The following is a 22252-nucleotide window of genomic DNA, read 5'->3' on the forward strand; positions in this document are numbered from 1 at the left end:
TTATAGATGTGTATATTGGCAATCCAGGCTCTGTACAGGATGCCCTTGTGCTGCACAGATCACCAATGTACCAGCAGGCTTTGTATTCACCAGCTGGATACTATCTTTTGGGAGATGGGGGATACCCTTGCTTGCAGCATCCTATTGCAATCATGACCCCATACCGCCAGCCTGTCGCAAGTAAGAACACTTTTTTATGTCAGACAGACAGACACACACACACGATAAACCAAATTTTTACTGTTATGAATTTGCAATACACTACACATTTTCTACACGATTTTTGATTAACAGGCCAAGTTGAAGCCCGATACAACAGGCATTATGCACAAGCACGGAACATCATCGAGCGCACTTTTGGGATGTTAAAAACTCACTGGCGTGCAATTTTCTTGCGGGCCCTAGAGATCAGGCCACTGTTCGCCCCAAAGGTGATTGGTGCCTGTTGTATCCTCCACAACATCTGTGTGATGGGAGGTGATCTCTTGGAGGAGGAGGAGGAAAGCCAAGGACAAGAAGACAGCGAGGATGGTGAGAATGCAGCAGTGGGTGAGAGGGACCTATCAGGGAACCATCTCCGAGGACGTCTGGCTGCTCAGCTTTCTTCTCCCGTGGAACTGCCTGGGTGTCTAACTGAACAGTACTACATCTAGACAGTAAACCTTTCCAGATGTTGTCATGTTCATTAAAAGAGCAACATAAACAGTTGAAATAGCTATGACATTAATTAGAAAGATAGGTATGAATAAATGTGCAAGTAGATGGGTATAGATACATTTATACGTTTTCTTAATGTTGGTATGTTCTTCTTGAGATTTAACTGCATGATTGTAAATAATTGTATACCACTATAGACATTGGATATTACATTATTTTATATTATTTGTGTTTTTGTTGTAAATATAAAGAATACACTGTTGCTATAACAATGATTTGCCAGGGTTGAAATTGAAACATTCATTTTTGTTTTTTTTATTCAAATAATCTATATAAAATCATTTATCATTAAATACAACATTAATTTAGAATTTATTAAGTTTTTCTAAAAGAGAAATATGTCTCTGCTCTGGCTGTTGCTGCCCTCTCTCTCTCCTCTTCTCTCGCCAATGCTTCTCTCTCCCTCTCCTCTTCCCTCTCTGCCTGTTCTTTTAGAAACTAAAGAAGAGCCTGGCTGTCCCGTCGCCTCTTTCTTGACTGCTGGCTACTCCTGGCTTCCACAGAAGGGGCTGAACCTGGTGTGCTGACTGAGCCACCTGTAGTGGCAGTGGGTTTGATGCAACAACTCGAGTGCTGCCCCTGGAGTGCAGCATCCATTGCAGTGTACCACTGCCAGGTGGCAGCAGTCACACTACCGGCCTCTACCCCTTTTCCTGTGGGTGGGTCCCTAAGCTCCTGAAATAAAGCAAAATGCTGTCATGTTCTCACCTCACGTTGTTCCACACTTTTAGACATTTTTTATTTTTGCTCTACACAGAGGAAGATATTCTTAAGAATTTTTGTAACCTAACAGTTTGAGGCACCAAAAAATTACACATGTCAGTGGTGCCCCAGAACTCTTAGGTTACAAATATTCTTCCTTTGTGTAAAGCAAAAAAAAAAAAAAAAAGAATAAATAAATAGTGTATACAGGTGTGAAACAACTTAAAATTGTAGGTGAATGGCAGAATGTTCATTTTGGGGTGAACTATTCTTTTTACAGTCTCAGAGTAAACAATGTAAACGGAGTAAACTACATTTTACAAAATAAAATGTAAGGGCCAATGCATCTATGTTAGGTTTCAAATATGACCGGAAAGTCTTTACACACATCTTGGTAAGCCTCTTTCAGTAACAGAAAGTAGAGAAACAGGCAGATTACCTTGTATTTATCTTTTAGGTTATTCAATTTTTTCTTTGCCTGTTTGGCAGTTATGGCCAAACCAGAAGTGGAACAAAATGCCTATAGGCAAAACAAACCCATAAAGATTTACATGATTCCACTTCAATAACGTATTCATTCTTATGGATGAAGACTGTCCAAATCTAGCTCCAAACCTTCAGACATGCAGGGAATTATACAAGCACTCAAAATGAATACTCACTCCCATCAACTTTTGGAGGAATTGCGCCTCCCGGTGAAAAGCCTTTCGTTGGCCGCCCGCCACTCTATCAAGGCCCGAGTTTCCTCAGCAGTCCCTTGATAAAAAATAATGCTTAATTTAAGTTGATGAAAAATAATACAATTATAAAAGAATTTGTAAAAAAAATGTAAATAAAGACAAGCAAACTATTTGGTTAAAATGACAAGAGCACTCTAAAATAAGGTTTGCATTTGATATAAGTATCGTTAGGCAAACGTTAGTTAGGAAACTTTTCCCTCAGGCAAAACAATTGCCCATTAGATATACCCAAAGCAAAATATATCAAATGTTTATCCACTACAGAAATGTTACAGGGCCTAGCTACTTTTTAGGAGGACTTGCCGAGGGTTAGGCTACTTTTCAACTCGTAAAGAAATCGTCTGAGCAAATTTTCAAATAGTTCCTTAAAATTCGACGGTAGCTTTGAAGTTTAAACAACATTCTGGCATCAAAGCTCTTAGAACTACGTTACATTTTGTGATAAAACAACAATAGTATTTCGAAATGTATAACTTACAGTTGTGAGTTTTCTCCTCCGCCATTGATGCTAACCTGGTTCGAGCTGAATTCTGGGTTATGGCCCGTATCAAGTCCGCACAAGTCACCTCTCCATGCATCCTCGGTAAAAGGAGCGGAGCAAGAACACATCCGGGGATTTGAACTGGACTTGGCTAGATGTGAACTTTGAAAAGGGAAACAGTACTTGGGCAGCGACTGATGACATTTCACAAGTCCACAAGTAACGTTACAGACAAGTACGCACAACATGGCCGATCAGGCAAGACGCCCCCCCGGATTTAAGCCAAAACGTGATTGGTTGAAGCGATAACGTGCTACGATTGGTCAGCTCAATGTGGCCGTTATTTGATTGGCTTGAGTAAACGGTGGGTGGAGTCCACTTATTTGTGGATTTATCTGCACGTCGACGCTAGAAGTGTTTCAAATCCACAAATGCACAGGAACCGATCCACAAATGCGTGCAGTGATTTACAAATGCACAGACAGCGGTTCACAAATAAATACCAGGTAGAGTTGTGTTTGTGACATTAAACACATTTGTAAATATATTTTTTTCTTATTTGCAAATCTCATTTTATTTATTTGTGAGTTTTATATTTTTTTGTGAAACTCTGTACATTTATTTGTGAATTTGATATATTTTTGTGAATCTTGTTACATTTATTTGTGGATCATAATCTATTTATTTGGAATAAAGCAACAATTCTAACCCCATAGTTTTGACACTCCAGCCCCGGTGACCTCACCAAGGGACTTTGACGTTTTGTGCCTTATCATCGTTTTATATATTTAATTTACATATTTTTATTTTATTTTATACACACACACTCACACAGGGAGCAACTTTATTTTTGGACTGGTTGTTTCTAAAAATATGTTTAATTGAATAGACTAATTACATATTATTCTTTTATTCTTTAAATTTTTTTAAAGTGACTTTTAGAATTTTAAAGTTACTATTTTGTAAACCAAACTATAATATCCAAACAATTCACAATTTTAACCTGATTGTAGTTTCTACATGAATTATTATTTGTATTAATAATAATAATATTTAATAATAATAATGCATTACATTTACTGAATGACTAGAATTTAACACTTTTACTATTACATTTTGTTTGTTAAATTCTAGTCGTTCTTCTTACTCGTTTTTTATTGGTGGCTCGCAATCACAAATTCTAGTCTTTCAGTGTAACAATAGTTCAAATACCCCCCCCCCTCCCCCCAAAAAATATTGTCAGACATATTTAAAACAAGGATCATTAGATGACATTAAATGTATGATGTACCCATTTGTCAACAATACATTTTAATAAACTAAAATACAACAAAATATAGAATGACTTACTCTTTTACATTTTGTTGAGGTCAGAATACATATTGTTTTATTTTTACATAAATATATCTGAATGCCGATGGAACGTTATTTCACCCATATTTTGACATGTTATTTTCACAAAAGTTATTTGAAACATTAAAGTATGTAATAAAAAACTATGAGTAAAATATGCGTTCTAATACTTAATATGCAAAATTGAATGCAAAAGGTATTTTAGTTGAATAACAAGCAAACATTGCCTCTAAAAAAAGCTTTGTATTATGATTATGTTAATGAAACAAAGTAAGATTTTCTCATATCACTTTTTAATGCCAAAAGTTTAAGAAAAATTAGGTTTTTCTTAATCAGTCGCTTTAATAGGTTACTAAAAAGAGGGCAACTCAAAAAATATTCCGTCCCACGGAATAAAAAGTGTCAATCGAGTTTGCAATAAATGAGCAAGTTTTCAAAAGACTGTCCCTTTAAGGCTATTCCCTGGAATGTTTACCTTTCCTCAAAGGGCACGTAAACTGACTCCGCCCACTCAGGACGACTAATCCATTTTAAACTAGCCCCGCCCACTCAGGAAAACTAATCTATCGTGTTCTAATCACACGCACACGTGCAGACTACACTGATGTTATGTTATCACTTTCTCACGAGTTGATCATTAACTGAGCTGCTGCGATGATCACAGATGTCACTGATTTTACGTGTTTTTTTGCATTCTGACTGGGTTTGTGGCGCGCGGATTCATTATGGCAGCTCTGCGTGCAGCAAAACAAGCTTTGAGAAGAGAAATCAAGGGTCGAGTGGCGGCAGTGAGTGATCAGGAGAAACTGAGACAGTCTCGAGTTGTCTCTCAAAAGGTAAATGTCACTGACATGCCAGCTGAGAGGAACGAGTTCACTGGCCTTGAAACATGGGACAGCAGTTAGATTATACTTGCATACATATAACTTAATGTCGGAGTAAAGATCTTATGAGAATGATCAGGAAACTAACGTTCTATTTACTTAAAGAAGAACCCATAGAACCAAAAATCTTGAGCTGGGCACGGGACGTTAGCCCAGTAACGTTAACCTAGCAACCCGCATTAAAATTTTTGTTGATTTTGTGGTCTCAAGGTACTGAGATCATTTCTTAACCACTTAATACGTGTTGTTTGTTGCATCACAGAAAATATGCCCACATACATTAACGTTTATTATTTAGAATGGTTTATTAATTTCAGATTCTCTATTTGCACATTTCTTTTAAAGATTTTTTATATAAAAAGACAGAATATTTTCTGCCCTATATTTGGGAGCGTTTTACATCCTGGTCTCTTTTTCTATTTTTGCATTTCTGTAAGGAAAACAGAAATGCAAAAAATAAAATAAAATAAAATGATTAACCAAAACAGTATTAAAATAAGCAAATAATAAAAATAGAAGTGGATAAATAAAATGTATATTTAAGTCAACAGGTACTTAATATATAATTATAATACAATACATGCAACAGTCAAGTAGAGTGTAAAAACAATCTAATAATGCAACAATAAGAACAGGAAAAACAGTGTACACATTTATTTATATATACAAAAATTAACAATTAATATTGACATAAGTAAAAGGATTAAAGTGATATTTAAATAACTCAACAGATACATAATATTATATTAACAGTACAGCAACGAGTAGGGAAAAGAAATGCTACAATACAAAATAAATATTTGCCATTTAAAATAAGTTACAGATTTGTATTATTATTTTTTAGAGTATAAACTGTCTTTATACAAGAAACTATATAGATTCCTCTGAAATTTAAGGATGGGTATCCCCTGCATGATTATGATATGTATTAATCCATGGCATATAAAAGATTGAAAGCCCTGCTTTAGAGATCATTAACCCTCATGTGTGAATGTTCATGCTCTTAATCCCAAAACGGTTTGCAATCACAGGTGTGTGGAAAGTACTTTGGTTATGTTTTGACTCCTAATCAGCTAAGAAAATACCAATATACTTGTTTCATATTGAGGTGTTTTTGTTGATTACAAAAACGTAATTGCATATCCTAGATTAACCAATATTTGACTGCGTAATCGTAATTCTTGCAGTTTATGTTAATCATGTTACAAATAAACTACAAACAATATAATCAGTGTTTAGTAATGACTATCTAAACTTACGCCTAGTTGTTCAGGCATCCCAAATACCTGTCCAGCCAGCGTGTCGCTGTCTTCCTGAACATGCATGACGAGGTGCGCACACACGACATCCTGCAGGACATCTTCAAGAGGGGTAAAGCCTGCTTCATTCCCAGATACTTCACCCAGAGCAGTCATATGGACATGTTACGACTCCGAGACATGGAGGAGGTGAAGACGCTGCCCCTCACGACCTGGAACATCCAGCAGCCAGCAGACGACGACTGCGACAGAGAGGAAGCCCTGGCCACAGGTGAGATAGACTCTAGACACTATCCTCTGACAAATCTTTCTCTTTTTTAAATTTAGATTACAGGTCAAATAAATATGAATAAAGTACATGTTAAAAAGTAATTGAAATACAGCTGAGTGCTGCATATTTAGCCATATATTGTGGTGTTGTTGTCTAGTGTTATAGTATCAAAGAAATCAAATAAATAAAATAAAATAAATAAATAAGTTGCACATTATGGCTTATCAAATCACAGAGGCTGCAGCTACAGTATAAGCAGTAAGATTTAGAGTAAATCATTTACATGCGAGTAGCTCATGATCTGGTGTTTGTCTCAGATCCACTTGAACAGCAGTCAGTCAGAAAGTCAGTCAGCTATAAATATATTTATATTGTAATTTTACACTTTAAAATTGTAGTGTTTCTTAAATACTAGGTTTCGCAATTATTGCAATAGCAATAATAAACAATAAAAAAGTTGAATTGTGTAAAAAAAAAAAGGAAATCTTAAATACCGTACTAGATTTTAGTTTTTGTTTAATATAAAAAAATATTATTATTATTAATTATTATAGTCATATTGATTTATAATCACACAATTTCCAACAAGCTTTAAAAACAAACAAACAAAAATGCATTGCAATCACAGCATTGAAAAATCACAGAGGAGGAGAAATGATTCCATAAGGCTGAATTTATTAAATTTACTTGTAACAAAATATACTAAATAAATTCTGCTGCACATATTCACAGAGTTCTTAGCTAATAAAATGAATAATAATATTATATAAGTTATTATTATTACTTTTATAATATGAGAAGAGCAGGTATTAAGGGTAAAAGGAAATATTGTACCATTAGAGGGTGCTCTCATCCCACAGTTACATTTGGCTTCATGTTCACTTACAGTAAAAGTAGGTGTCAACAGAAGCAAGTCAAAGGTTGGAGGTGCTTTATGTGTTACTGTGCAATAATATTTTCCAATAAATAAAAAGAAAACCATGCATTAGCAGGGGCTATTTCTTCATTATTGTGTAATTTAGTAACTGTTAGACTCTGCAGTAGATTTTGTTTATACTGCCTGAGTCATGAACTAACCGTCATATTTAATGTATTCCCCCCATATTAATTTGCAGTAAGTGAATTATGACTCATAAATCATGGCATTGCCTGCATAATGCCAGTATTTATGGGTTTTGTGACTGTGGGCTGTTTATGGATATCAAAGATGTGCTTTTCATCTAATCATCCTAATTTACTATCTATACAGTTTACCTAATCTCTATCATTTATCATCAGGCTAATTAAAGCTTAAGTAAACCCCACATTCTAGCAGAATGCCTTGTTTTCTAAAGCAGATAGGAAAGAAATCAGCTGTGTGGTGGAGAATATAAACTAGGCAGGTGTTACAAGACGCCAGATCCCTGTGGAGTAAAGTAATAACTCGGAGATTAAAGTCTGTGAGTTTTAGCCCCAGATTTGATGGGGTGTTTGTGTATATGTGCATTAGAGAGAGGGAAGAGAACCACACATGAGGAGGGGTGTAATCGTGCTCAACTGTCCCGGTGTGAGAGAGGAGGGGGGCTGTTTTTGTGCAGTTTGTTCCCGCAGAGTTAAACCGTCACCTTGAGCTCAGGACGTCCTGCAGCTTTCTCTCGCCTTTAAAGACAACATGAAACAAACATTTCTACGTTTATATGATTTCTGATTTCTGGACTTGTTGTAGATAATTCAGTGCACGCAGCATTTAAAATGTTGGTATTTTAAAGCTAACATTAATGTTATAATTTGTTTCACCTCTGAAACAACTATCCTTTATATACAGTAATACTACTTTTAGTATTATTGATATGAATTAGATTATAATTATGATTATGAATTTTAATTTGTATTTTATTTCCATAGTATTTTTGATGGTTTTTTTTGTCTTTTTTTTGTCATTTTTATTTATTAGTTTTATCTTATTATAGTTTTAGTTTTTTACATATAGTTATTTCAGTGTCATTGATATAGTTTGATTAAATTTGAATTTTTCTGTTTTTACTTTAATTTTCTCAAGGTCTTTTAGGTTTTCATTTTTAAATGGCTTAATGGTATTTATTAACTGATTTTTATTTTTTGTTTATTAGTTTTAGTTATAATAGGTGTTAGTTTAGTATCACTGATACACCATTATAATTTAATATATTGTAAATAATATAAATACTATGAATTAGTTTTTGTTTCTGTTTTCACTGAATTTTACTTAGTTTTAGTTATGTTGTGTTTTTGTAAAAACAAATTGTCTATATAATATTTATACATTTTTATTTATGTTTAGTTTTAGCTATTTTTTAAAAGGTCTATTTACTATTTATTCATTTTGATCAATTAGTTTGTTCATTTAGTACTTTGACGTAAACTAAGCTTTTAATTTATTTTATTAGTAACAAAAATGTTGTGTTTTTTTAATAGTTTGTTCTAGTTAATGATGATAACCCTGATATAATATTAATTTTATAATAGCTATTTAGATATTGTTTTAGGTTATTATGCTCATTTTGGTTGATATTTTGATTGTAGAAGTTTAACATTTGTTGCCAACAAAAAGAAGAACATAAGATGAAATTGTCAGGTGTGTGTGTGTGTGTGTGTTTGAAGGAGGGACAATCTTTGCGTGCTCGTATTGGCAGTACATCACTGTGACACTAAGTGCTAGCAAGACTGAATGGTTTGAATCCAGCGAAGTGAACTTCATTGCCTATCTGTGTCTGATTGAGGTGCTCCGATAGCATTTAATCCTGCAATAACATTCCATTCCTCACTGTCTTCCTTTAAGGTCAAACCATGCCGCTTGTAAATCAACAAGTTTTATATGATTCCAACAAACATTTGGACTTAATGAACTGTGCCGGCTGGATGGAAAGACTCATATTTCCAGCTGCAGCATGAAAAGCGTCTCATAGATGCAGCTGTTAGTAGTGTATATGCCTAACCATACATGAAATAAGTCTCTGCCAAATACAGCTGTTTTAGTGAACTGAAAATGTATTTATTTTTTATTAAAAAAAAAAAAATCATTTTTTAAGTACACTTTTATGCCCATCAAAGCTGCATTTATTTGATCAAATTCTGAAATATTACAATTTAAAACATCTGTTTTGTTTGTGAACATACAGTACAGACCAAAAGTTTGGACACACCTTCTCATTCAAAGAGTTTTCTTTATTTTCACGACTATGAAAATTGTAGAGTCACACTGAAGGCATCAAGGGCTATTTGACCAAGAAGGAGAGTGATGGGGTGCTGCGCCAGATGACCTGGCCTCCACAGTCACCGGACCTGAACCCAATCGAGATGGTTTAGGGATGAGAATATGACATATTTTCAGTTGTTTCACACTTTTTCTGTTATGTATATAATTCCATATATTATTCCACATGTGTTAATTCATAGTTTTGATGCCTTCAGTGTGAATCTACAATTTTCATAGTCATGAAAATAAAGAAAACTCTTTGAATGAGAAGGTGTGTCCAAACTTTTGGTCTGTACTGTATTTTAAAATGACATTTATTTCTGTGATCAAAGCTGAATTTTCAGCATCATTACTCCAGTCCTCAGGGTCACAAGATCCTTCAGAACTAATTCTAATATACTGAAACATTTCTGATTATTATCAATATATATTGATAACCGTTGTGCCGCTTCATAGTTTTATGGAAACTATAATTCATTTATTTTTCAGGATTCTTTGATGAATAGAACACATACATATATATATATATATATAGATATATAGATATATATAGATATAGATATATAGATATATATAGATATAGATATATAGATATATATAGATAGAGACATAGATATATATAGATAGACAGAGAGATATATATATATATATATATATATATATATATCTATAGATAGATGGATATAGATAGATAGATATAGATCTATATAGATAGATATATATATATAGAGAGAGAGAGAGAGAGAAATATATATATATATATATATATATATATATATATATATGAATATGAATAAAACAGTAGAAATATCTCAATTTGTCCCCCTCTTTTCACATTTTAGCAGCATTATATGACTTGAGGGTTTGTCATTGAACAAATGAAAGCAATCATAAAAGTGTGCTTTTCATCTAGTAACAAAAAAATCTGAGGAATCCCCATCAGCACAAAGCCTGTGTTTCTTCAAAATCTTTTTTGCTTCACCTTTTACACCATAGGATTGTGAACTGGGATCGGCAGATAAATAGATGAGATGAAGAGATAAGACGGGAGAAGATTTTTTTTTAATCCTGCAAAGGACTGACGCACTTTCAGATTGAAAACTTGAGCAATTTGGGGACAAAACGATGATTTGAGATCTTGGACAGCCCCAGATGCTGCTAAGATTCAGTCTGAAAGCCTGATAAAAGTGTTCTGCAGAAATGATGATGAAGAGGTGATCTGATTGGTTCAGAATCATTAATAACAAATGGATATTTTGACGTATACAGTGGTACACTACTACCACTACTCCTTATGATTTCCCAACACAATCGTGTCATGTTGAAAAATGTGTATGTAATATTCTTGTTCTGCGTAGATGCATTATTAATGAATGTTGAAGACAGGCTTATTAGAACAGAGGCGACAGTAAAATATTGAACAAGTGGTGCAGGAACAGACTGTGATTGTGAGACGTTCACACCATTGAAATCAATATTTAATAGCTTTGCTTGTGTTTAAAATTCAGACTTACAACACAGATTTCATGAAAACCAATAAATCAGACTGTCTGGCCATTTCGTCTTCAAAATCGGCAAACTTGTAAGGCCTTTATAAGCATTGGGGTTAAGCAATCCATTTGTGCATAAGTTGAAGTACAAATGCATTTACAGAAATAATTTTTTCATGAACGAAAGCCAACAGACTCATTAGGAATGTAGAGTGTTTGTTGGCTACAACAGCGGAATGTAAATCTGTTGGTTTTTAAACTGTAGCAATTTATGTATAGTTTAAAAGTTATTTTGTGAATTTAATATGTAGTGTTTGTTTCTTTTCATGAGCAAACCAGTTTCTTGTCATGAGAAAGTAAATCCATTTGTACATAAATAGCTGAGTGCAATTGTGATAGTTTACATACTAATGGATTTACGAATGAAAAGCACAGAAATAAGCACAGAAATTGGTTCTGCTTGCATTTCAACCAAGAGGTTTATGAACAGTCTACCTAGAAGTGTGTTCTACTCATGTCTCTTGTATCCCAAATTGTGAACTTAGTGTTTGTTGGCTAAACTCTTGTAAATAAAGGTGCTTAAAAGGTTCTGAGCAACCCATTCTTTCATAATCACTTCTTGGAGTTTGTCAGAATTAGTGGGTTTTTGTTTGTCCACCCGCCTCTTGAGGATTGACCACAAGTTCTCAATGGGATTAAGATCTGGGGAGTTTCCAGACCATGGACCCAAAATTTCAACATTCTGGTCCCCGAGCCACTTAGTTATCACTTTTGCCTTATGGCACGGTGCTCCATCGTGCTGGAAAATGCATTGTTCTTCACCAAACTGTTGTTGGATTGTTGGAAGAAGTTGCTGTTGGAGGGTGTTTTGGTACCATTCTTTATTCATGGCTGTGTTTTTGGGCAGAATTGTGAGTGAGCCCACTCCCTTGGATGAGAAGCAACCCCACACATGAATGGTGTCAGGATGCCTTACTGTTGGCATCACACAGGACTGATGGTAGCGCTCACCTTTTCTTCTCCGGACAAGCCTTTTTCCAGATGCCCCAAACAATCGGAAAGGGGCTTCATCTGAGAATATGACTTTGCCCCAGTCCTCAGCAGTCCATTCACTATACTTTCTGCAGAAGATCAATCTGTCCTTGATTGTTTTTTTTGGAGAGAAGTGGCTTCTTTGCTGCCCTTCTTGACACCAGGCCATCTTCCAAAAGTCTTGGCCTCACTGTGCGTGCAGATGCGCTCACACCTGCCTGCAGCCATTCCTGAGCAAGCTCTGCACTGGTGGCACTCCGATCCCGCAGCTGAATCCTCTTTAGGAGACGATCCTGGCGCTTGCTGGACTTTCTTGGATGCCCTGAAGCCTTCTTTACAAGAATTGAACCTCTTTCCTTGAAGTTCTTGATGATCCTATAAATTGTTGATTTAGGTGCAATCTTAGTAGCCACAATATCCTTGCCTGTGAAGCCATTTTTATGCAACGCAATGATGGCTGCACGCGTTTCTTTGCAGGTCACCATGGTTAACAATGGAAGAACAATGATTTCAAGCATCACCCTCCTTTTAACATGTCAAGTCTGCCATTCTAACCCAATCAGCCTGACATAATGATCTCCAGCCTTGTGCTCGTAAACATTCTCACCTGAGTTAACAAGACGATTACTGAAATGATCTCAGCAGGTCCTTTAATGACAGCAATGAAATGCAGTGGAAAGGTGTTTTTGGGACTAAGTTAATTTTCATGGCAATGAAGGACTATGCAATTCATCTGATCACTCTTCATAACATTCTGGAGTATATGCAAATTGCTATTATAAAAACTTAAGCAGCAACTTTTCCAATTTCCAATATTTATGTAATTCTCAAAACTTTTGGCCACGACTGTACAGTGTAAAAAATTTTTTTTATATGTCATAAATAAAGATATTACAGTACATTTTACAAGAAAAAAACTATTTCAGGCTTCATTTTAAAATTATATGTTTAATTAAATGTCACTTGCCATTTTTGTTATCATTTATGAAATTTACTAGCCATTTCTAAATAAAGCATATTTAATTTAATCATCTGGCAAAAGTAAATTTTACACCAATTCTGCATTCGTAAATATTTGCATTAAATTAAAAAATTTGCATACTAATCTATTTACCCATGATTTTTACACAATTTGTTCAGTTTTTTTTTTTTTCATGAGTGATTTTGTTTGTTGGCTGCATGAATGAAAATCTATTCACAAGTGCACCATTGCACTAAACATCTTGCATGCAAATGGGTTTACAAACAACTGATTTTTTTTCTTATCCCATTTCAAAAAATATTCTAGGAATTTCTCAGGAAATGTTAGTAAATTTCACATATGGATACGAAGAAATGACACATTGAATTAAACGTTAAATTTTAGATTAGAAAAACAGTGTCTTTTCCTTGTAAAACAGTCCAATAATTTGAAAACAATATTTGAAAAATAACTATTTAGAGTGTTCGGAAATAAAAAAAGAAGCTACTGTCATTTCAAAATAGACATGCATTGATTATATCCATCAATTAAAAAGCATGCATGAGACATATTTTCCATTATAAATAGCCTGAATATATTTGCAAATGAACAGAAAGTCCATGTCCTTCAATAAAAGACACGTAACTTTTTTTTGTAAGCACACAGATGCTTTTTGTTTCTAGCTCTTAAATGACAGTCTATTGCCTGAAATCCACTCAGTGGGGTTTCATTTCGGAGCATTTTTGGCTTCCCTGCAAGGTTTTTTTTTTTTTTGAAGCCTGAAAATTCACTGTATTGTGCTGCAATGGTGTAAATTGAGCTCCAAAAGCAAATCTGCATAATCCACATAATCTTATTTAATTACTGTCTCTCCTTTCTAATTTTGTTACAGGAGGACTAGATCTTATCCTCATGCCTGGTTTGGGATTTGATAAGAAGGGGAATCGGCTTGGCAGAGGAAAGGGTTTCTACGACACGTATCTGGAGCTCTGTAGGACGCACCCAAAGGGAAAGCCATACACCATCGCCTTGGCTTTCAAAGAGCAGCTGTGTGCTGAAGTCCCAGTGGGGGAACATGATATTCTTATTGATGAAGTCCTCTATGAAGACGAGGAATGAACTGCATCAGTCAGACCTTGATTTCAGCGCTGCTCAGAGTCTTTTGAATTCAAATGATTCCTACGACACTGATCCCGTTTCAGAATGAAATACATTAAATCTCTTTGGATGCAATCCATATTCTCGAACCAAATAATGTCTGGGGACTTCTTTCAGAGAAGAGCTTCTGTATCAGCATAAGAATTACCAAAAGGCTAAATATGCAGTCTGTCCTGACATTAAAGGAACAGTTCACTCAAAAACGGAAATTTGGCCTTAATTTAGTCACTCGTGCTATATTAAATATGCCGTTATTTTTCTGTGAAACACAAGGGGATTTTTTTTTTTAATCTTCATATGGTTAATCCTAATTCATTGAGACCATGTCTGTCACCATTAAAGTGCTCTTTATTACTTTTGCACTATATTCATAGTCTTCTTAATTCATTCTATAGCTTGGTTTGAGGAACAGACTGAATAACGAAAAGTCATTATTGAATGAAAACTCCTCCATTGAAGCTCTGAAATTTGATTCTTCACTTATGATTTGGCGTGCCCATGTTTGGTTACAGCATGTGCTAAAATTACAGTGACTGTTTTCAAACTCTAGATATTTGAATTTTGAGAGAAAGCTATCAGTAATAAATTAAATATTTGTATGTTCCTCAGGCAGGATTCAGAAGACATTTGCGGCACTTTTTCTTGGTGTTTTCTTTGTCTTTTTTGGAGTTTGAAATCTGTGTTCCACAGAAAATTGACAGATGCAGGATGCAAATTACATGAGAGTGAACGAATAATGACAATTTGCATTTTGGGTAAAGATTGCTTCAAAATGATCATCTATACCTGATTCTACTTGCTTTCTCTTGTATTCTTCTCAAATTTAAACACTTAATGGTTAGTTTTATATAAAATATACAAATGTAAACAAAAAATGTGCCTACTGAATACTTTTATAATATATTTTATTTTGGCAACGACACAGTAAATTGATCAAAAGTAGATTGTGGCCTGTGGAATATTGGTCCACTCCTCTTCAATGGCTGTGCCAAGTTGCTGGATATTGGCAGGAACTGGAACACGCTGTCGTATACGCAGATCCAGAGCATCCCAAACATGCTCAATGAGTGACATGTCCGGTGAGTATGCTGGCCATCGAAGACCTTGGGAGTTTTCAGCTTCCAGGAGTTGTATACAGATTCTTGCAACATGAGGCCGTGCATTATCATTCTGCAGGTTGAGGTGATGGTCTTGGAATAATGGCACAACAATGAGCCTCAGGATCTCGTCACGGTATCTCTGTGCATTCAAAATGCCATCAATAAAATGCACCTGTATATGTTGTCCATAATATATGCCTGCCCATACCATAACCCCACCGCCACCATGGGCCACTCAATCCAGAATGTTGACATCAGCAAACCACTCAACCACATAGCTGCACGATTAATCGTTAAAAGATCGCGATCTCGATTCAGACACCCTCTCGATCTCATTTCTAAATGACAACGATTCCCCGAGCCTGTTAAACCTTTGACAAAGTCTTACTGGATCATTCAAATACGTGCTCGCACTGCCGCTGACACAGAGAGAGCTCTTACCATGTTTGGTTAAAAAAACATCTTCACAAACTGTCTTTTCAACTACACCGTAATATTTCTGTCTTACAGTCATTTATATCTTCACCGAAATACTGGGATAAAGTTTATAGTTCAGATATAAACATTGATGTATATATGGCAGCCATTGATCAAAATAGAGGTCAATTCCCTTTTGAAAGCACTGCGCTTCAAATAACGTTTGTGTCGATTGCATTGTTTCACCACTAGGTGGCAACAAGTGACTTAATGTATCTGTAAATGAATTAATTTTTCATTCAAGAGAATCGTTCAAAAATGCTGATTCATCCAGTAATGAAACAATGGAAGTAGGTTTATGAGTGAGTTGTTGAATCAGTGATTTAAACAACTTTTTCATCATTCTAACATAAAAAACTGGGGTTTTAAATATTTTATATTAAGATGTGTAATGTTTTTTAAAGTCTCTTCTGCTCACCAAACCTGCATTTATTTGATCCAAAGTACAGCCAAGTAAACAACAGTAAAGTTTTGAATTTCTTACCATTTTAAATAACTGCTTTCTACTTGAATGTATTTTAAATTAGTAATTTATTTCTGTGATGCACAGCTGTATTTTCAGCATCATTACTCCAGTCTTCAGTGTCACATGATCTTCACAAATCATTGTAATATGAGGATCTACTGTTCAAAAAACATTAATTATTATTATTATGTTGAAAACAGATGAGTAGATTTTTTTAGGTTTTTTTTGATAGAAAGTTCAGAAGAACAACATTTATGTAAAATAGAAATATTTTGTTATAAATGTCTTTGTCACACTTGAAAAATTTAAAGAATCCTTGCAAAATAAAAGTATTAATTTATATACTTGTGATAATGATAATAGTAATAATAATAATAAAAAAAGAATCGTAATCTCTAAATGAGACCAAAAAAAATCGTGATTCTCAATTTATCCAGAATCGCAGCCCTAACGCCATACATGCTGTCTGCCATCTGCCCTGTACAGTGAAACCGGGATTTATCCGTGAAGAGAACACCTCTCTAAAGAGCCAGATGCCATCAAATGTGAGCATTTGCCCACTCAAGTCGGTTACGACGACGGACTACAGTCAGGTCGAGACTCCGATGAGGACGACGAGCATGCAGATGAGCTTCCTTGAGATGGTTTCTGAAAGTTTGTGCAGAAATTTTTGGTTATGGAAACCGATTGTTGCAGCAGCTGTCCAGCTGGCTGGTCTCAGATGATCTTGGAGGATGATGCTGGATGTGGAGGTCCTGGGCTGGTGTGGTTACACGTGGTCTGCGGTTGTGAGGTCGGTTGAATGTACTGCCAAATTTTCTGGACTCATTTTACACATCTTCCCTCAAACAGGGATGGCTTATGGTAGAAAAATGAACATTCAATTCACGGAAAACATATCAGCATCTTGATATGGCTGTGAGATGGATGGATTATCTCGGCAAAGGAGAAGTGCTCACTAACACAGATTTAGACAGATTTTGAACAATATTTGAGAGAAATAGGCCTTTTGTGTACATAGAAAAAGTCTTAGATCTTTGAGTTCAGCTCATAAAAAATGGGGCAAAAACAAAACTTTAAAAATTTTTTTAAGTGTATTTGCATTAAGATAAAATTTGTTAGAAACTGCATTTTGCATCCTTTATTGCCTCATTCGTGTTAAGATTCTTCAAATTAACCTTTTTTTTCCTGTTCTATGGAAAGAAATAACAGTAGCTATACATATTTGAAATGACATGCATGAAATTAATGAATGACAGAATTTAGAAACCAAATATAGTTTTGTGTATGTTTTGTGACTTTGGAGCCCCCACTGTTGTAATTAGTATAGTGGTACAAAAAATAAATAAATAAATAAATAAAAAAACTGCTTGCCACTCTCATATTTATGCACTTCAAATCAGCATCAAAATCTTACATAAACCATCCCATGAATGTTGTTTATGTTCAAATAGTGCTAAAAAGCTTATATGTCAATGTTTCCAGAGCTTCTAATATAATCTGCAATGACAATGACTTAAGCATCTGTCCATTGGCTATAAATTTACAAAGTTTTACTTAATCTGCCTTATTACACTTTCTATTTGTGTGTGCTGTCTCTGCAGTTTTGGGGAAAGTTACCCTTAAAAGTTTAATGCATTACAATATCGTTTCTCCATGAAAAAGCAAGTAATTTTTTTTTACTTTGTTCCTTTTTTGGAAAGTACTGTGCTATGTTACTTTTTCTCATCTGATGGGCCTGCTTGTTTGTTTTTAATATAAAAACATTCTATTTTTGGCAAAAGCCCTTTTACACCAAAAGTAAGATGAATAAGCCTCAGGCTGAAGGAAATAAATAAAGGATTTTTTTTTTTGTAGCATTCAATTATTGCAGGTTTGCGTTATATTCCAAGTTTGCTTTTCACAGTTTTTATTCATTTTGAGAAATACTGAATCTGTTTTTGTGCAAGTGAGATGAGTAAATAAATATTCACATTTAGTCTAGAATTACATGTTCACACCGTGCGCACAACACCTCTGCACTTACTCCAGACAGAAGAGCTGTCAGTCAAGATCATGGAAAAACAAAGTAACTGGAGTTACTTATTTGAAAAAAGACACTGTGTCTTGCTTTTGGAAAGAAACAGATGCCATTCGCTTCATAAGTCAGAGTAGAATTATTTTGATATTTAAAGAAAAACCTACAAAAAACATTTGCTTTAAGTTCAGCTGAATACATTTCATTACATCCACATTGCTTATGGCATTTCATTCATTATAAATCTACATTTTGATTGTGCTTCTATAAAATCAATTCAGGAGACTCGTGAGAGGGAGAATGAAGCAAACACTCCCAACACCTGTACTACTGAGGGAAGATGAGAGGTTATAATAGTTATGAGACACTGTAATGTAAACGAGCCCTTCTTGGTTTAATCAGTACAGTGGAATCAGATGCAGCAGTAAAGAACAAAGCACAAGATAAATGCAGTACTACAGAGCAGTTCTGCATGATGACTACAGGAACAAGCATTATTGTGCCTGATTTTGTCCTTTTCAGATGATGAAAGAGGTAGAAATGTGAGAAAATCATGGGAGGCACTTACATAAATGACTCTTGTTCTGTTCTCAGTGAATTCATAAAACTGAGCTAAGTGCATGCAGACTGATTCTGGTGTGTGTAAAATCAAACTCTGATTGTTTTGTGTTTCAAAAACAAACTAAATTTTCTGTCTGCTTCTTTTTCTTTTAGGTAGCCTATGCGTCTCGACCAAAGACATAGGCCATATTCATAACATAATTTATGATAAAGTTTGGGGTATGATTTTGTAGAAAGAAACTGATAGTTCTATTCAGCAAGGATGCATTAAAATAACAAAAAGCGACATGTTACAAAAAATCTTATTTTTCTGTTCTTTTGAATATATTCCATTTATTAAACAATCCTGAAAAAAAATGTATCATGTGATGTCCACTAAAATATGAAGCAGCACAACTATTTTCAACATTGATAATAATAATAAATTGTTTTTTGAGCAGCAAATCAATGTATTAGAATGATTTCTGAAGGATTGTGTGTCACTGAAGACTGCACTGATGCTTCACAGGGTTAAATGACATTTTAAAATATATTAAACAGTTAATTTGTGATGATATTTCACAATATAACTGTATTTTGATCCAATCAATAACCTTGGTCAGCATAAGAAATTTATTTCAAAAAAATTTCAAAAACTGTCATAATGCAAAGTGTAGTGTATAAACTGTATACCACCTTTTAAAAGGTATATGCAATAGCATGTAACAAATGTTTTAAACTCTATTCAGTCTTCCATTTGATAGAGACAAGAAAGTGCATTTGAAAAGTGCATTCATAGAGTGTCTTTAAAATACATGTGCATTAGATTTGATCCTAAATTCCATGCATTTTATCATTTATTATGGCATGCTGTGATGAATCATGCACAAAACTTGAAGCATTCATTAAAAAAAGAGTCATGGGTCCCTTGTACATTACTGTACATTCATATATTCACATCTATAGATGAGGCCTCAGGCTGCTCAAAGCAGAAAAAAACGCTGAATTCAGCATTGACCTTATGGCTAACTGGTCAGGAAGGGACAGAAATAGCGAAACCCTTTGTGTTTGCGTAATACTTTCTTATTTTGAATGTCTGCCATTTGCAGAGAAATCCCAGTAGACGTGATGATTAAAATAAAGCTGCTCTTTGCCCCGATATATAAGGACGCTTTCATTACAGCAGAAGGTTTCCTCGCCCAGTGCTGCATTTATCTTCTCAAACTGCCTCCTGCTTAATCAAAACCAGTAGGTTCCAAGGAATGATTCATTGGAGGGAAAAAAATCAATCAGAGGGAATGCCAGCTCACAGCACGGTCACCAGCTCATTATAAGAAATTAATAAGGTGAAATGAAGACGCTCGCTGGATGAGATTCACGCTTTGACAGGTGAAGCTGGATGATGCAGAACGTACCGAGCAACCAGAAGTTCACATCTGGAGTTTGATCAGCCACACAATAATAGCGTGAACGTATCAGTCTATACAGATAGATCCATCCAACGTTCTGTCATTATATGACAAAGTCTATCCAACATAAGTCAATCCATCCATCCCTTCATCCAATGTTCCGTCTCTGAATATTATATATATATATATATATATATATATATATATATATACACACATACAGATAGTGCTTTACATCCATCCATCCATCCATCCAAAATTCGATCACTGCACCGTATATACAGATAGATCCATCCACTCTTCCATCTAATGCTATGTTATCTATCTATCCATCCATCAGCTATATGCTGGTTATGTATGTTTTGAAGCATGGCAGCTGGTTAAAGCTGGTTATAAAATGGTTATGAGTTGGTCCTGAGCAACTAGTTCCTCCTCTGGACCAACTATAAGCACCAGTAGCTCAAACCAGCTGCCATACTTCAAAACATACTTAAACAGCATATGTTTTTTTTTTTTCAACATCTATCATCTATCTATCCATCTAAAACTTGGTGGATGGCTGCAGTTTTTTGGCCTTCAAAATCTCAACCCCCATTCACTGCCATTATAACGCTTGGAAGAGCCAGGACATTTTTAACAGTAATCTGACTGTATTCTTCCAAACGAAAGTCAGTGGCTTGAGGATGAGTAAATCATATTTGGGTGAAGTATCCCTTTTATGCCATACAATTTTGAAATATTAAAAGCAGCATGTGGCCTTTACAACTTTCAAACTTCAAGGCTTTTTAACTTTTTAGGCTAGGCTGGCTTTAATAATCTGCCATCAAAGATAGTTTGTCTTTTTTTCTTTTTCTTAAAATAAAAGTATTGTGATTTCGGCAGGATATCTGTAATTTGTCATACTGATTTTTGTGCACTTCCAAAAACTTTACAGCGGTACCACCAGATAAACTCTTACAAGACTCACATTTAGGGTTTCTGCAGAACTCTAAAAAAATAAATTACAGAAGAACAATGGTTACCATCCTAAAATAACAACAAAGGTCGAAGTCATGTTTTGTTTTTTGTTTTTGTTTTTTTGGAAACTACTGATTGATAGACCTGTCTTGCATGGTTTTCACCAACATTTATCATTATGAAATAATTCTCCTTCATGAATGTTTGATTGGCTGTGATGAACAGTGTTGAGAGAAATAAATCAGAATGTCAGCAGTAAAACTGGACCGAGATGCATGAAGGAACAAGGGTTGAGTCCACTGACAACCTGAGGCATAATGTTTGAGGGGTGATGTGTAAAATGAGTTCCCTTTCAGTCGAATATGGGATATCGCTTCGATAGACCAATCTACTTTGAGTGTAAACTAAACGAGCCAATGCACATTGGCATGCAATTATTGCATCCAGCTGCCGCTGATCACTGCGTGAGTATAAGAGAGCAGCAGGTGCAATGCATACCAGCTTTTCGCTTCGAAGCCGAGCGACAGTGTCGTTCTGCTTACCTTGAACTGTGTCTACGGTGAACTGTGAGTTCAGCACGCTCTGGGAAGCTTTCTGTGTTGGCGGGACGGCGCTACAGCGGCGGTCGTTCCAGTATCGAGTGGGTTGCACACTTCAGGCTGCACTATCCCTGTCGTGTGGCAAGCGGCCATCTCCCCTGTGCGCCTCAGCACTGAAAAGAGCAATTTCCTAAAAGAGCAAATTTTCTCTAAAAGAGGTTCACGGGTGCGTCTTTTTAAAGACGACGGGTCGTCCTTTTAAGGATGCCGTTTCACCCGTGCGTTTCTGGGTGCGGTCGTTTCCTGGCACCGGGTGATGGTCACGATCGCTGCCTCACGTGTCTGGGCGTTAAGCATGCTGAGGTGGCTTTCGTGGATGAGTCCTGTTCCCATTGCGGGAAGATGACCATCTCGGAGTTGCGAACCAGGCTCCGCTACCTTCAGGGGGACGCGGAGGTTCTAGGTGACCTACCCCAAGAGGTAGT

General features: G+C 35.4%; 1 protein-coding gene across 1 annotated transcript; it reads left to right on the forward strand.

Annotated features, from left to right (window-relative positions):
- Positions 1-4546: 4546 nt before the first annotated feature.
- mthfs (5,10-methenyltetrahydrofolate synthetase (5-formyltetrahydrofolate cyclo-ligase)) lies at positions 4547-14465 on the forward strand. The gene is made up of 3 exons (XM_059527434.1): positions 4547-4829; positions 6143-6407; positions 13997-14465. The coding sequence occupies exons 1-3, from the start codon at positions 4719-4721 to the stop codon at positions 14221-14223; spliced, it is 603 nt and encodes a 200-aa protein (XP_059383417.1). The 5' UTR covers positions 4547-4718; the 3' UTR covers positions 14224-14465.
- The last annotated feature ends 7787 nt before the right edge of the window (positions 14466-22252 follow it).

This window comes from Carassius carassius, chromosome 3 (genome assembly GCF_963082965.1).
Source record: "Carassius carassius chromosome 3, fCarCar2.1, whole genome shotgun sequence".
Taxonomy (NCBI): Eukaryota; Metazoa; Chordata; class Actinopteri; order Cypriniformes; family Cyprinidae; genus Carassius; species Carassius carassius.

What these genes read in the sequence shown, in the direction of transcription:
- mthfs (XM_059527434.1), top strand. Translation starts at nt 4,719, where the DNA reads ATGGCAGCTCTGCGTGCAGCAAAACAAGCTTTGAGAAGAGAAATCAAG. An exon ending in CTCGAGTTGTCTCTCAAAAG is followed by an intron (nt 4,830 to 6,142) that starts GTAAATGTCACT and finishes ACTTACGCCTAG; the next exon opens with TTGTTCAGGCATCCCAAATA. An exon ending in AGAGGAAGCCCTGGCCACAG is followed by an intron (nt 6,408 to 13,996) that starts GTGAGATAGACT and finishes ATTTTGTTACAG; the next exon opens with GAGGACTAGATCTTATCCTC.